Here is a 15,218-nt window from a genome sequence, read left to right as displayed (position 1 = left end):
TTCGAAAGAGCGTTTCAAAACAAAAACAATTTTTTTCCCCACTTTATTTGATATTTTGGAGTTAGAGTTGAAGATGGAATTGTGTTTGGTTATAGTTTTTGCAAAAAATATTTGGTTGTTTGAATGTATTGAAAGTGAAAAAAGTGACCATGATCGAAGTTTTGCATCATGACCATGTGGGTCCCGCGTTGATGTCTCAATTTGACATTTCCCACTTTGTTTGTTTTACTTTTGGCTTCTGTTTCCTATTTTGTTTTCGTTTTGTTAAACTATTATGTACTAATTTTTCGATTTGGATACCGTTCAAAACCGTTGTTTGAAATCAATTTGAACGTATAATTCAATATTTTAAGTTGTATTTTTCTTATAGACATAAAAACCCCACAAATTGTGAAAACTATCAAAACATTCTCAATTCTTATACAATCTTACTAAATGAAAGAAATCATAGTTTATAACAAAACTAATACACTACTGTGAAGGCTTTTCTAAAAAATGCAACATCAATTAATCAAATTTTACTTCAATAAAATCGAAAATTTAACATGAATAGTAATGTAACTACTATTTAATATAATCTTTCCACATAAATTAAAGATTGGTAGACATAAATAAACGTTAGTGGAAGTTAGTGAGATTGGTAAATGATTGATGGGGTAATTGTTAAAAATATTTACCAACTTATGGATTTTTTTATAAAATATTAACTTATGGGTTAAATTTTGTTCCTTTAAAAAAATAACCATGCTTTTTTGGATGATTTGGGTTGAAACCATGGTTTCAAATCAGATTTCAAACCATGACTTAAAATTGATGGCCAAACGCTGATTTGAAACCATGATTTCAATTTTGATGGCCAAACGCCTACTAATTTTGTATTAAGCTTTCCAGATTATCTCTGAAAGCATTTAACTGCTGTAGATTGAAAGGATACAATAAGTCAAATGAATTAAAAGTGATTTTTTATGCTTTTGTACTGATTTTTGAGTGGAAAAGATTAAATATATTATATTTAATTTACGTTTCCAATTTAGTGAAATAAAGGACAAAAAAAAAAAAACTATGTTGCTAAATTTACATTGATTATAAATATTGTTGTTGTTCTTAATATTTTTTCTCCAATATTAATACTAATGTTTATTGGCTATTTATTTTACTCCTAATAAAATGATTTACCACCGTATAAATTTATATATTATTTTAAATCATAAATTTCAAATCATTTAATGATCAGAGCTTACAAAAATTAAATTTATGAAAAGACGCCAGACAAAGATTTGCTTCTTCCCACTAGTACTACTAGAAGTACTCGTCAAGAAGAACGTTAAAACAAAAGGGATAAGGTGTGTGACATCATTTTTAGTATAGAACACAAACAAAACGCGGTTCCAACCAAACCACACGGCGCCGTTTTGTCTCTCTAAAATTCTGTCTCTATTTTTGTTGTCTTCTGTCTCTCTCTCTCTGTCTCAATCCTCTTTCTCTCTCTAGAAATCTAGTTAACTCCACCACTCTTAACAATTCTCACTCTCACACTTCTATATTTCTCTCTCACACACATACACCCTCACTGTGTGTAAAAAGTACCATTCTTTAGTACCCCCTAGTCCATTGCTTTGTGTGTCTCTGTATGTGTTCTTGAAATTATCAAATACTAGCCAGAAGTTAGAACCAACTCACATTTTGGACACCCATTTGGATTTTTTTTTTTTTAATGTGTGTGTGTGTTTTTGGTGTTCTTGAAATTACCAAAACTGACCCAAGTTGAAAAACCCTAACCAGAACTTAGATCCAACTCACATTTTCGAACACCCATTTGGCTAAAACTTAGTTCTTTGGACAGTTGAATGTAGTTTATTGAGCTATACATTATCTTTCTCACACAGAAACACCCACACTCTGTGTAAAGTACCATTATTACTTCATTTCTTTGTGTGTGTTTTTTAGGTGTTCTTGAAGTTATCAAAACTGACCCATTTGAAAAACCCTAACCAGAACTTAGATCCAACTCACATTTTGGACACCCATTTGGCTAAAAATCTCTACTTGGTATAGTTTAGTAGTAGTTTTATTAAGAAAATTCACATTTTAAACACCCATTTGGGTAAAAACTCGTTCTTGGTATAGTTTAGTAGTAGTTTTATTGAGAAAATTCACATTTTGGACACCCATTTGGCTAAAAACTCGTTCTTGGTATAGTTTAGTAGTAGTTTTATTGAGAAAATTCACATTTTGGACACCCATTTTGCTAAAAACTAGTTCTTGGTATAGTTTAGTAGTAGTTTTATTGAGAAAATTCACATTTTGGACACCCATTTGGCTAAAAAATCTGTTCTTGTATTGTTTTAGTTCACATTTTGGACACCCATTTGGCTAAAAATCTGTTCTTGGATAGTTTAGTAGTTTATTGAGCTATGCATTCATAGGGTTAAACCAAAAAAATGGCTAGCTCTGACCCGAATAAGCGTCCTCGACCCGGTCCATGGCCACCCGCACCGGAATCATCAGCAATGCCACCATCTTCTTGGGCAAAGAAAACCGGGTTTCGCCCTAAATTCTCTGGTGAGACAAATGCTAGTGATTCTGGGCAAATTGGGATAACCCCACAGCCTCAACAGAACTCGACCCGGAGAAGAAACTCCGACCCGAATTTGGATCTTGAAGCGGGTCGGGCTAGGCCACCTAGACAGGAGAAGGCGAATGGCGAAACAACGGGTGAGAAAGATAAGCCTGTGAGGAAAAGGAGAGAATCTGATGGTGGTGGTGTGCCTAAGAGTACTAATGGACAAGCAGTAGGTACTACCACTGATACTGCTGGTACTACTACTACTGCAGCTGCGGCGGGTACTACTGCAGCTACTGCAGCTGCTGCGGGGACTCGAAGAGCTTCCAGGAATAATGAAGAGGCTGTGGATGTGTTGCCACAAATAGTTGATGATGATGGTTTTATGTCTAGGCATTCACATATGAAGTATGAGCTTAGAGATTCTCCTGGTCTTGGTGAGTTCATTTTCTTGATTAGTGAACTTGGAAGTATACAATTCAATTGAATTTTTATTTGAATATTATGTTATATCCAAAAAGCTAGGATTTTTTTCACTCAATTGCTCGATGATTGTTGTTATACGAATATGCTTGTTTTGTCACAACTTGTGCCCACCTGGACTAGTTCATGACTGAATTTTTATTTGAATATGTTAGTTAATGGAAAAAGATAGCATTTTTCATCTGAATTGCTTGTTGATAGGATAATGAATTAATATTTGTTTGTATTTTCAGTTCCCTCCGGTCAAGCATTTAGCTGCACTATTGGGTGTTGTTAAATGTAATTAGGTCGAATTTGAGATGAATTACACTTGTTCACGTGAAAAGATTTAATCCTTTAGTCTAACAGTGAAAGTACTGCCTTTTTATTTGAATATGTTAGCTAATTGAAAAATCTAGCATTTTTCACTGGATTGCTTGTTGATTGTCATTATGTGAATATGCTTGTTTTTTCACAGCTTAGAGATACTCCTGGTCTTGGTGAGCTGATTTTTGATTAGTGACCTTGGCAGTAAACATTTCGAGTGAATTTTTCAATATGTTAGTTAATCGAAAAAAGCTACTAGCATTTTTCACTGAATTGCTTGTTGATTGTCATTATATGAATATGCTTATTTTTCCACAGCTTAGAGATTCTCCTGGTCTTGGTGAGCTGATTTTTGATTAGTGAACTTGGCAGTAAACATTTCAACTGAATTTTTGAATATGTTAGTTAATCGAAGATAGCAAGCATTTTTCACTGAATTGCTTGTTGATCGTCATTATATGAATATGCTTGTTTTTTCCAGCTTGTGCTCACCTCAACTAATGCACCAGGCAGCCTACATTTCAACTGAAATTTATTCGAAAAAGCTAGCATTTTGACTCGATTGCTTGTTAGTACGAAAAGAGTTGCCATTTGTTTGTATTTTTGTTTTTCTTTTTTGGCTGGAGCATTCAACTGCAATATTGGGTATTGCTAAATCTCATAGGTCAGAATTTTGAGATGAATTACACCTGTTCATGTGAAAAGATTTGAGCTTTTAGTCTAACAGTGGAATTACTGATGTATGTTCATATGTTACAGTTCCTATTGGACTCTATGGTTTTCAACATTATCTATCAATGTTGGGGTCGTTGATACTAGTTCCGCTAGTGATAGTTCCAGCAATGGGTGGTAACTATGTGAGTTCTTTACTTTCTTTATGTTCTTATTCATGTTATGTTTAATATGGTATTATTTTTGTTTTATTTAGCTGACGTGAACTGATAAAAGTTAGTACTTATAGGAGGATACATCAAATGTTGTCTCCACTGTGCTCATTGTGTCAGGAGTGACAACGCTGTTGCATACGTTCTTTGGCTCGAGGTTGCCTCTAATACAGGGCCCTTCATTTGTTTATCTTGCTCCTGCTCTTGCAATAATTCACTCCCCAGAGTTCTTGGGATTGAATGGAAATGTATGTTTCAACGCTCCTTCTTGCTATGTTATCGAGTAGTACTTTGCGAGAATCCATGTGTATATGTGGTTTTTGCATTTCCAGAATCTTGTTGAATGGCAGATTCTTCCAACTAAAATGAAGTATGCTGCTTTAGATATTGCATTTGTGGTTCAGTACTTAGTAAATGCTGCACTTTATTGACGATTAGAAGCACATCTCTTCTATCTGTAGATAGTGGGATATGAATTACTCCCTCTGTTTCAATTTATGTGAACCCATTTCCTTATTAGTCCTTGCCAAAAAGAATGACCTCTTTCTATATTTGGAAACAATTTACCTTTATGCAATGATTTATAGCCACACAAAATATATGTGACTCATTTTACACCACAAGTTTAAAAGTCTTCTCTACTTTCTTAAACTCCGTGCCCAGTCAAATGGGTTCACATAAATTGAAACGGAGGGAGTATTATACAATAACCTGTGTGGCTTCAAGTACCTCATAAGCAAAGCAGTGCTTGTTTCTAGGGATAATTACCATTTTAATACGCGGTAAATGTATATTTAGTACAAATATACATTCAATATACACGTTGTATACACAAATGTACATATATTATACATATAACTTACATAATCAGTGTATAGGTTTTATATATGTTGGCTAGCGCGCGTAATTAATTTCGGCCGGTGAGACAAAAATGAAAAAACACTTCTTTACGAATGAAAATCGTTTGTAGAGGGAACTTACATGAGTACCCAATATTCTTCAAGAAGCGAATATGAAACAGATGCACTTTTAACTCTTAGACTTAAAGCATTTTATTAGACAAAGTTTCATTTCCCTCTCTAACTTCTTTTCTCTCCCTTTTTTTTTTCTTTTTTGTTTTCTGTTTCTCTTTCTCTCTTGGCTAAATAGCCTTGGTCCTTTAGCTTTGATTCTTGTCCCATCACTGAATTTAACAGTAGCACTATTATTGGTTATGTAATTTGTCTTTCAAGTAGTTGTTTATGTCAAAACATAGTAGTAAGAAGGTCTCCTACCTGCAGAATTTCAAGCATATCATGAAAGAGTTGCAGGGAGCTATAATAATTTCTTCAGCTTTTCAAGCAATTCTTGGATACAGTGGGTTGATGTCAGTATTAGTGAGGTAAGAAATCCTTGTCCGACATTTTTACGTATTCTTCTCTGTTGTTATGCTGTGCTGCCAATATATGCATTCAAAATTACACAGCTAATATTTTCATTATCACATTGTTTCATGGCATTATCAGATTGGTTGTCAGCTAAGACTCTTCTCTTCGCTCTGGTTAAATTCTACCAGTAGATAATAGATCAATGCGACCTATGTACATTCTTCTTCTATTTTTCTTTTATAGGTATGCCCTACAAACATTCTATTGTGCTTAAATATAGCAATAGCCCCACTGTGTTTACGATGCTATATGACGTTGAATGATATTAGGGAAATCTTGATTTAGTTTTAAGTGACTACACTGGAGTGGTCTGTTGGGTGTTAACTGAATCACAATCATTTTCTTTCACATTGTTAACTAAAAATCTTGAAAGTCAAATCTTTAGATCTTGAGTACCAGTCTATAAAGATGGCATATGGACTTGATTCCCCTTCTGTAACATATTAACAGAGGAAGTTCTAGTTAGCAGGAAAACAGACAAAGAAAGGAACTCCTAGTGTGCAATGTCGTTCTTCTTATAACCAATCCACCACAGCTATTTCGCCTAGGTTAAGTAGACCTTAATCACTTTATAAGTTCTCGAGTCCTATGTGGTGTATTTCAACTACTTCCTCTAGGTTAAGTAGACCTTTATCACTTTGTGAGTTCTCGAGTCCTATGTGGTTTATCATATGCAAGAAGAGCTATGTGACTCACTTTTAAGATTGCGGTACCAAAGAACGAGGAAAATTTACAAGTAGAGGTTTGGTTACAAAAACATACCCAGTGAAATCCCACAAAGTGGGGTCTGGGGAGGGTAGAGTGTCCGCATATCTTACCCCTACAAGTAGAGGTTTGGTTCTTATAGACAAATGATATTTGCTTGGTCACTTTAGCTACTTCTTGGCTAGGGTCATTGGATAATGGCAACAGAACAAGAAAACATGGTGATATATGTTCGACTGCTGGATTTCACGCTTTATTTTGGAGAAGAAATAAAGTCCATCCTCTTGACTTCCTTAGTTTAGAATTGCATCTATTTGAGATACTCTTTATTAGCTGATTGTTGACGCGGTACTAAAAGCCCTGCTGCCTCCATGAATACTTTTGAAGAATAAGACAAATATCAAATCTCTTAGAAAGATGTGTAGTTGTACTTCGCTTTCTTTTGGTATATGTTTAAAATTTGGGGGAACAACTTTTTTTTGCTCCTTTTTGGATGACCTTGAAATTGTTTGTTTCAGCTTGGAAACTTTGGGTGATGGACCCACTCCTCCACCATTCTTCACTTAAATGCCATTCATGTTTCCAACTCGTGACATACACCTACCAAAGATCCTGAGCTGTACTACCTTTCCGGTTGAGCCAAAACTATTCTAGAAGAACATGTCTGGTAGAAAATTTTACGTCCACTCGTAGTCTTCTGTTTCTTTTTGCTCCTCCCTTTGTCATTACTGTTTTTTATGGAATTCCTTTATATAGGTCTTACTAAATTTTCTTTTTCTAAGTTATACTTATGCTGGTCATAGGAAATAAATGATTGAATGATTCGAACACCACAGTTATAAAAAAAATTAATAGAATGATGTCACACTGAAACATTCATTAATCTTGTCCTTTATTTGGCATTCTCTAGCATAACCTTTCTAACATTGTTTTTGTGCTGTAGAGGCTTTTGTGTTTAACTGTGAGCTTCCTGCTTTTTTCATTTTTCAATATTCTTATTTTTGATCAACGAAGGTGTGCAAGTACAAATCCAAACACTGATTTGCCCTTTTCTGGTCTAGGTTGATCAATCCTGTGGTTGTGGCTCCTACTGTTGCTGCTGTTGGACTTTCATTCTACAGTTATGGTTTCCCACAAATTGGTACATGCCTTGAAATTGGAGCAGTGCAGATATTGTTAGTTATTATTTTCTCTCTTGTAAGTAACCCACAAGTTCTTGTTTAGATTTCTTTCCTGTATCCTATACTATAATACAGCTGAAATGCCTTATTTTGCGCTTATTTGGCACTTTGCTGTATTTGTTCACTCTGGTCACATCGTTTTCCATTTTTTTGGGTCTTTTTTCATTTTTGGCCCGTCGGCCGAAATTAAATACGGTGCTAATCAAAATAAACAAAACCTATACACTAATTATGTATATTATATGTATATTTTGTGTACGCAGTATGTATATTTATACTTAATACACAAAACCTATACGTTTGCTGGCTATTATTCTTTTGAGCGGTCCAAAAATGTAATTATCCCTTTTTTTCTGCTTGAGTGGAGCAGATTAGCATTTTCTTTTTGCAAGTATATGATATCTTAACTTCTTCAATGATATATTTTCTTATGGTGCAGTACCTTCGTAAGATATCTGTCTTTGGTCATCGAGTGTTTCTCATCTACGCGGTAAATCTGTGGTTTACTTTTCATCTTCTTTTCTTTTTCTGTTGGTTCACCATCCTCTAACCCGTGCATTCATGTTCGTGTGCAGGTTCCCTTGGGACTAGCAATAACATGGGCTGTAGCTTTCCTTCTGACCCAAGTGGGAGTATATAATTATAAAAGCTGTGATGTGAATGTACCAGTATCAAATATAATTTCCGACCACTGCAGAAAGAATATCCCTAGGATGAAGCACTGTCGTGTTGATGCTTCACATGCATTAAGATCTGCTCCGTGGTTTAGATTCCCTTATCCGTTGCAATGGGGTGTGCCTGTCTTCAGCTGGAAAATGGCTCTAGTAATGTGTGTGGTATCCATAATTTCATCTGTCGATTCGGTGAGTTGTTTCCCTGTTGAGTTTTAATTTTTCTTATCTTTAACTAGCACTTTTAGTCCCTCAAAATATTGATAAATTCTAATTTTGGTCCTTGTGATTTCTGGTTAATCACATTTAACCTTCAATTAATTGATATGTGCTCTTTTCTCTTTGGCTGTGTCACTGTGAATCTTCACAACTTATGACTTGATAAGTGCTAAACCATTCAGTTCTCTATGTATTACGTTAAGCTGTACTGTTAGTATGTTACTCCATATTTAAGTGTAATATAGTTCGAAAAATTGTCTAAAAATCATGTATTTCCTATGTAAAGAGACCAAAAACATACATATCAGTTAATTGAAGGTTACATGCGTTTCGTCAAATATTACAAGGACCAAAAACTCATGAGTAATCGAGAAAAGTGCAATTATCTCTTGTAACAAATTACTCCTAAAATATTGCATTTTTAGTAGTGTCATGTTGTGAGCTGAGAGTTGAGACTTATTTTAAGAGCTGTCTGGCATTAATATAGACCTCAACTCATTTGTATCACTGTCTGTGCCTTGAGCCAACTCGAGGAAAATGTAATGCTCAAGAAGAATTTTAACTCTTCAGGGAGGTCACTGAAATAGTAAGACCCTAAGTGAAGTTTAAGACGCAGCTATCCAATTATTTACTCGGACTTGTTGGAAATCTGTGTTCTCCCTTGCCCCAGCCAGCGAACTCTTTGGAACTGAACGAATAGACCACCCTAAGCTACGACTTGATATCTTAGTTGGGTAAAAATATTTTGTTAGGTTGATTCTCAAGACTAAGTTCCTCTTGCCTATGAAGTAACTGTCATCGTCATTTGAATGCACTTAGCCTCATTTCTTAAAGGACATCAGCAAGGCTCAGGTTATTTTATCGATATCTCTCTCTTTCTAAATTTTGGTCTAGTGAAATTTCAAAATGGTAGAGTTTGTGTTCAGTTTAACTTGATGTTGGGGATAGGAACTAAAGGGTATACTCAGCGTTATTAGAAATCAAGAGATCGAGCGATATGAAGCGAGGATTGCCTCATGAGTAAAGTGATGCACCTTGGTTAGTGAGGTGTAAAGTGATATCAATCAAAGGTGTTCAATTCCTTGAATTGGCTATAAATGATGAAAAAGGAAGGGGATAAAAGGCATTTTCCTGTTTGAGTACTAGCCACTGGGATTTCTCTCGATGTAAACTTCAATGTTCTCTCTGTCCTTGCATCTCTTCTTGTTCTTCTTTGAGTTTGTAATACCTTTTCCAGTTTCCTCTACTACTTCTGTTTCTCTGTTTTTGTTCTTAAAATTTCCTTCTATCTTTTGTTTTTCTTCCTCTTGAAATGATGATTCTCTTTTTCTTGTCTTTCTAATATGATATATGCATTTCCTTTCCTCTTCTCTACTCTCTTTGTATAGGTAATGAAGTAATTAAATATAAAATTCAATGCTACAAATAACTGTTTTTTATGTTGGTTAATTGAAATTGAAAATGGATTTGCAGTAAAGCTATCTCTTTCTTTCCTTATTAAATTAACATTTTGATGACATTTAATATTTAGTTGTTGGATAATATTGGTATAGTTCTATATTGGATGTTTTAAGTACTAAATTAATATGTATTAGATAATTCTTATTACTTGATCAAACAAAAAAATATGTGCCTCACTTCGGAAAGTGTGTGCATTACTTCTCAGTTTTTGCTTAAAGCAAACATTGTCGGTTTTTGCACTTTTTGCTTTCAGACACACTCGGATACTTGCTTTAAATATGTTCTCAATGTTCCAAGCTTGTAAAATTGACGTATTTTTCTGGGACTGCCTCTTGGTTTATTAGTTCTCATCTCAAATATTGGACAATACATAGAATGGAGTTTTGAACAATCATTTTTTTTCTAACAATTATGTTAACTTTTAGGTTGGGTCATATCATGCATCATCATTGTTGGTTGCATCCAGACCGCCAACACCTGGTGTTTTAAGTCGAGGAATTGGTCTGGAAGGTCTTTGTAGCCTCTTGGCTGGTCTATGGGGCACAGGAACTGGTTCTGCAACTTTAACTGAAAATGTGCACACGATTGCTGTTACCAAAATGGGAAGCCGCAGAGCGATCGGAGTGGGGGCATGTGTTTTAATTGCCCTTTCTTTGATAGGTATGCTTCTTCAGGTGACCTTATGAATTTATAACATTTGCATAAATATCCCTCATAGGCAGGTCTTTCTGAAAAATTGTTAGCATTTCGCAACTACCACAAATTAAAACATGTTTCAGCTCAGGAGGTAGAATATAAGGTTAATATCACTTTTGGTCCCCTAGTTATAAGTAAATTTTAACGTTAGTCCTTGTGATATCTGAACTAAGCACATTTAACCTTCAATTACTTGAGATGTGCATTTTTCATCCCTTTGCTTATGAATATTCACAAATTTTCATATTTATTAACCATTGCTGTAAGATATGCTTCTATCGTTAACAGCCTCTCTACCCCATAAAGGTTGAGGTAAGGTCTGCGTACATCTTACCCTCCCCAGACCCCACTTATGGGATTACACTGGGTTTGTTGTTGTTGCTGTAAGATATGCTTCACTATGTTTGCCAATTTGAGAAGAACTTTTGGATGTTACCTTTTGTAAATTATACATCTAGTCCCCTCTCATACATAATCTTTGATAAAGTGAGGTATTTTATGAATATGTAGTCCTCTCTCATACATCATGTTCTAGAGATTATAGAACTACCTGAAGGTGATGAATTTTTCAGAGTTAATTCTACTTGTTCTTTATATATATTCTCCGAGTACGTGGAAATAGCGAAGCTATTATTCTTCTAAGGGTTAGATATGGATTACACCCTTCAGTTTTTGGGTTTGTCTCATTTACGCCTAAAATTTCAACTACCTCCTCAAGGTTATGGGCTAGATCAACCTGATTATTTTTTGATAATGGATCAACCTGATTATTTTTTTATAATGGATCAACCTGATTATGTCAATTCTATCATGATTCATTGTCCTGAGTAGCTGGGGACCCCCTCCTCTCCCACCCCCACATCCTACAGCATTGAGAAGAGAATTATGTTTACCAATATTAAAGAAGATCTCGAAGAAGTTTAGGAGCGGACAGATACTCCCTCGAGTTCAGAACCTGCGCTCCAACAGGGTTGGGCCAGCTAAGTCAAGGGATTTCTTGGTTATTAAAAGAAGACAAGACCTTTGGTTTATCATATGTAGGCAAATACCATGAGTTTGGTGTTTAATTGGGAGGAGGGTAGAGAGGCGGACCTATATTCCTCCGAGTCTTGGAAGTCGTACCTTTGCACCAACCGGGGCTGGGCCAGCTAACACAAGGGATTTATTGGTCTAGAAAAGGAAAATCCACAAGAAATGATATCTTCTCCTTTATAAAAAATCCTTTTTGGCTAGTATTTGGTCAGGACATTGCTAATGCCGAAGCCGCAGCATTACTGCCTTGTTGGTAAGAGTGAATATGCTTTAGATTTCATTAGTAATCTTTGACTATCAAAAACTATTCACTGTAAACATGAACAACAAATGATTAGATTCCATGTTAAAGAATGCAGCTCAAAATTGCAGATATCCCATGTGTTCCAATTTTACCCTGAAAAGTCATGTACTGGTGTAATTTATGCAAAACTTCACTTTGACATTCTCTGTATAATACCTATTTGCATATATTCAGTCACCTATTTGTCATGGCAATGTAATGTAACATGCTCCTTTTGACACATGCAAACAGGTAAAGTAGGAGGCTTTATTGCATCAATACCAGATGTCATCGTCGCAGGCCTATTATGTTTTATGTGGACAATGCTTACCGCTCTCGGCTTGTCAAATTTACGCTATAGTGAAGCAGGAAGCTCAAGGAACATTATCATAGTTGGCCTATCTTTATTCCTATCCCTTTCTGTACCAGCCTACTTCCAGCAGTATGGCATCTCTCCGAACAGCAACTTGCCAGTTCCGAGTTATTTTCAACCATATGTCGTGGCTTCTCACGGTCCGATCCAAACCAGTTTTGGAGGGGTATGCATCTTCGACTGAATCAGAGTTTTTGCCAAAATTGTCCCTTATCTATGGGAGTAGGTATATTTTGGTCCTTCAAATAAAACCTTGAGCATCTTTAGTCACTTTTAAGTTTTTTAATGTGGAGTACCTTTGGTCCAACTAACAATATGGACTAAAAAACTAACCTTGACTACCAAAAAACACGGCAAAAATCGAGCTCAGTTGGTTTTTGTTTTCCCATTTTTTTTTTTTTTGCGAAAATTGACCGAGCTCAGTCAGTTTTATTTTAAAATTGTATTGGGATCAAACCGACCAAGTAAGTCAGTTTTTCGGTTGGTGCGAAAGTCGGTCAATTTTTGCCGTATTTTTTGTTAGTCACTGTTAAGTTTTTAAGTTCATTCTGCTAGTTGAACCAAAGGTGCTCCACTTTAGCAAACTTAAGGGACTAAAGATGCTCAAGGTTATATTTATAGGACCAAAATAGACCTACTCATACAAGAAGGGACAATTTTGGTTTAAAACTCGACTTAAATTACATGAACTAAAGTTCTCTTTAATCGGTCCTGACTCTGCAAAAATACTTCTTTTGCAGCTAAACTACGTTTTGAATACATTGTTATCACTTCACATGGTGATAGCATTCTTGGTAGCTGTGATCCTCGACAACACCGTGCCAGGCGGTCGACAGGAGCGTGGGGTCTACGTTTGGTCTGATCCCGAGACAGCAAAAAGAGAGTCAGCTGTAGCCAAAGACTACAGGTTGCCATTCCGAGTTGGCAAACTCTTCAGATGGGTGAAATGGGTTGGACTATAATGCCCGTTGCTCTAGTGTTAGCCAGCAACATTTTTTACAAGCTCCTCAGGGAAGTCTCGCGGGAAAAATCAATATGACCTTAAAAAGAGTGTCTCACATTCACGAGGCAATGCGTAAATTATGACTTCTCCACACGATGTGAGTTGGTCGAAAGAGTAGTTGTTATAGAGAGGAGATACTTATGTACATTTTGAGGACTTGGGGGCATTTTGTGTAATATGTTTGTATAAACTGTATGTAGTTTAGCTGAAATGTCCAGGTGGACCTATTTCTCTGTTTTTTTTGTTTGTTTTGGCTTTCTGCAGCGTAGAGAGATTTGTTTGGGTTAATTCAGCTATATGAGCTTGAAAGAGGGTTAATTTGGAGCCATGTATGTATCATATGAGATTAATATTATTCTTTTTGTTACACTAATGTGAGTTGAAACTCTGGAAAATAGTGTTTAATCATCAGCTCTCTTGCACAGTCAATTAATTAACATCTTTGTTTTATTACCTCCTTTTTTAACTCACGGGCATAGGAAGTCAAATTGAAATTGCGAAAAAATCACGCCTCTGTAGGATTTGAACCTACGTTATCGGGTTTTGGAGACTCACATTCTACTGGCTGTTATAGTGAAATGTTGTTATAAAGGCTGTAGTGAAATGTTGTTATAAAGGCTGTTATAGTGAAATGTTGTTATAAAGGCTTATTGACTATAACTTAAAAATCCTTTTTTCAGCAGTTTAATATTTAATGCAAAAGTAACAAGCAAATTATATCATGGCTGTTTAAACATAAAGCACCAAGTTCAAGTGGGGATGTAAGACACCAGCAAACAAGATAATATGCGTTTAATTTAGATATCTAAGCATAGTAAGTTAATAACATGTGTACAACTGTACATGATAATAATACTATTAAATAAGCACTTACCATAATTATATAAACAAAAACACGTGATTATAAGTTAGGTTTAAGTACTTAATAGAAAATTAAGAAGAAAATGTTTTGGCGTAACGTTGCAGACAACACAATCAATGTTTTTGTTTAATTAGTGTTTATACAAACTTTATAGTACAAAACCACAAATAATTCCTCTTTTTATATTATAAAACATGATGTATCATGTCCGCAATTGCAGCAAATTATAGAAAAACATAGCAGAACGTGACCATGTGCATGCTTCTCCTTTAAAATCAATATAAATGGATCCAAAATTTTTAACTTCATGGGGTCGACCATTAAATATATTATCAATGTTAGAATATGCCATAAGAGAAGTGCTTGAAAAAAATGAAGAAGATCACTGGAGGCTTGAAATATCTACAAAACGTTTTTCTAAAAGTAATATTTACTCATTCTCTTTTGTGAGATTGCTTTGGTATTATGCAAAGATAATATTTGCACCCAATGTTTATATCAAGCCAATAGATTAATGACATGTGTTTTTACATAGGCTTTTAGGACTTAACCAAGGTTAATTAACTTAAAAGATACTTGTCCGCACTTCGCGCAGTCATAAAAATTAAATAAAATATAAATAGATTTTAATATTTCACTTAAAACATTTTTCATGATTCTTTAGATAATCTATATATGAATTTTTGACTGAAAGAATATTGAGAAACATCAAGATCGAATATGAACCTAATCATTTAAATCAAATATATGTTAATTTAAATGGAGAAAAAAAAAAGTGATGAAGAAGCAAGGGAAAAAAAAAGATAACCTAACAGTCTGGTAATGCAAGCCTAAATGGTAGCCTAGTTTTGTTTAATATTTAATTTTACTGACATTATCTATTAATACTAAACCAAACCTTCTCACACGCAAAAATAATGACAATGAAAGAAATAATGATAAAAATAATGATAATGATAGAAATAATCAGCTAATTGCGTTCTTATTTACAATTTATCATATCTTCAATAACCCGCGTTTTTATTCTTAGACAGTTTATCACATCTTCAATAACCATCTACCAAAACAA

At 34.9% G+C, this 15,218-nt stretch overlaps 1 protein-coding gene across 2 annotated transcripts; it reads left to right on the top strand.

Moving 5' to 3' along the window:
• The first annotated feature begins 1,463 nt into the window (after positions 1–1,463).
• Positions 1,464–13,698, top strand: LOC132065429 (nucleobase-ascorbate transporter 12). Of its 2 annotated transcripts, none has more exons than XM_059458829.1 (10): positions 1,464–3,000; positions 4,112–4,209; positions 4,314–4,484; positions 5,517–5,617; positions 7,430–7,565; positions 7,989–8,039; positions 8,125–8,412; positions 10,326–10,560; positions 12,164–12,510; positions 13,025–13,162. In XM_059458829.1, the coding sequence occupies exons 1-9, from the start codon at positions 2,442–2,444 to the stop codon at positions 12,466–12,468; spliced, it is 1,944 nt and encodes a 647-aa protein (XP_059314812.1). In that variant the 5' UTR covers positions 1,464–2,441; the 3' UTR covers positions 12,469–12,510; positions 13,025–13,162. The 2 variants fall into 2 exon arrangements, with proteins under 2 accessions (XP_059314812.1, XP_059314811.1); XM_059458828.1 differs by having other exon boundaries at positions 1,469–3,000; positions 12,164–12,450; positions 13,025–13,698.
• The last annotated feature ends 1,520 nt before the right edge of the window (positions 13,699–15,218 follow it).

This window comes from Lycium ferocissimum, chromosome 7 (genome assembly GCF_029784015.1).
Source record: "Lycium ferocissimum isolate CSIRO_LF1 chromosome 7, AGI_CSIRO_Lferr_CH_V1, whole genome shotgun sequence".
Taxonomy (NCBI): Eukaryota; Viridiplantae; Streptophyta; class Magnoliopsida; order Solanales; family Solanaceae; genus Lycium; species Lycium ferocissimum.
Note: the sequence above shows the minus strand (reverse complement) of the source record. Positions and strands in the feature narration are given on the sequence as shown.

Excerpts from the sequence above, each read along its gene's own strand:
- LOC132065429 (XM_059458828.1), top strand. The coding sequence starts at position 2,442 with ATGGCTAGCTCTGACCCGAATAAGCGTCCTCGACCCGGTCCATGGCCA. Across the intron at positions 4,210-4,313 it reads CAGCAATGGGTGGTAACTAT|GAGGATACATCAAATGTTGT; the intron begins GTGAGTTCTTTA and ends TAGTACTTATAG. Across the intron at positions 8,040-8,124 it reads GAGTGTTTCTCATCTACGCG|GTTCCCTTGGGACTAGCAAT; the intron begins GTAAATCTGTGG and ends GTTCGTGTGCAG.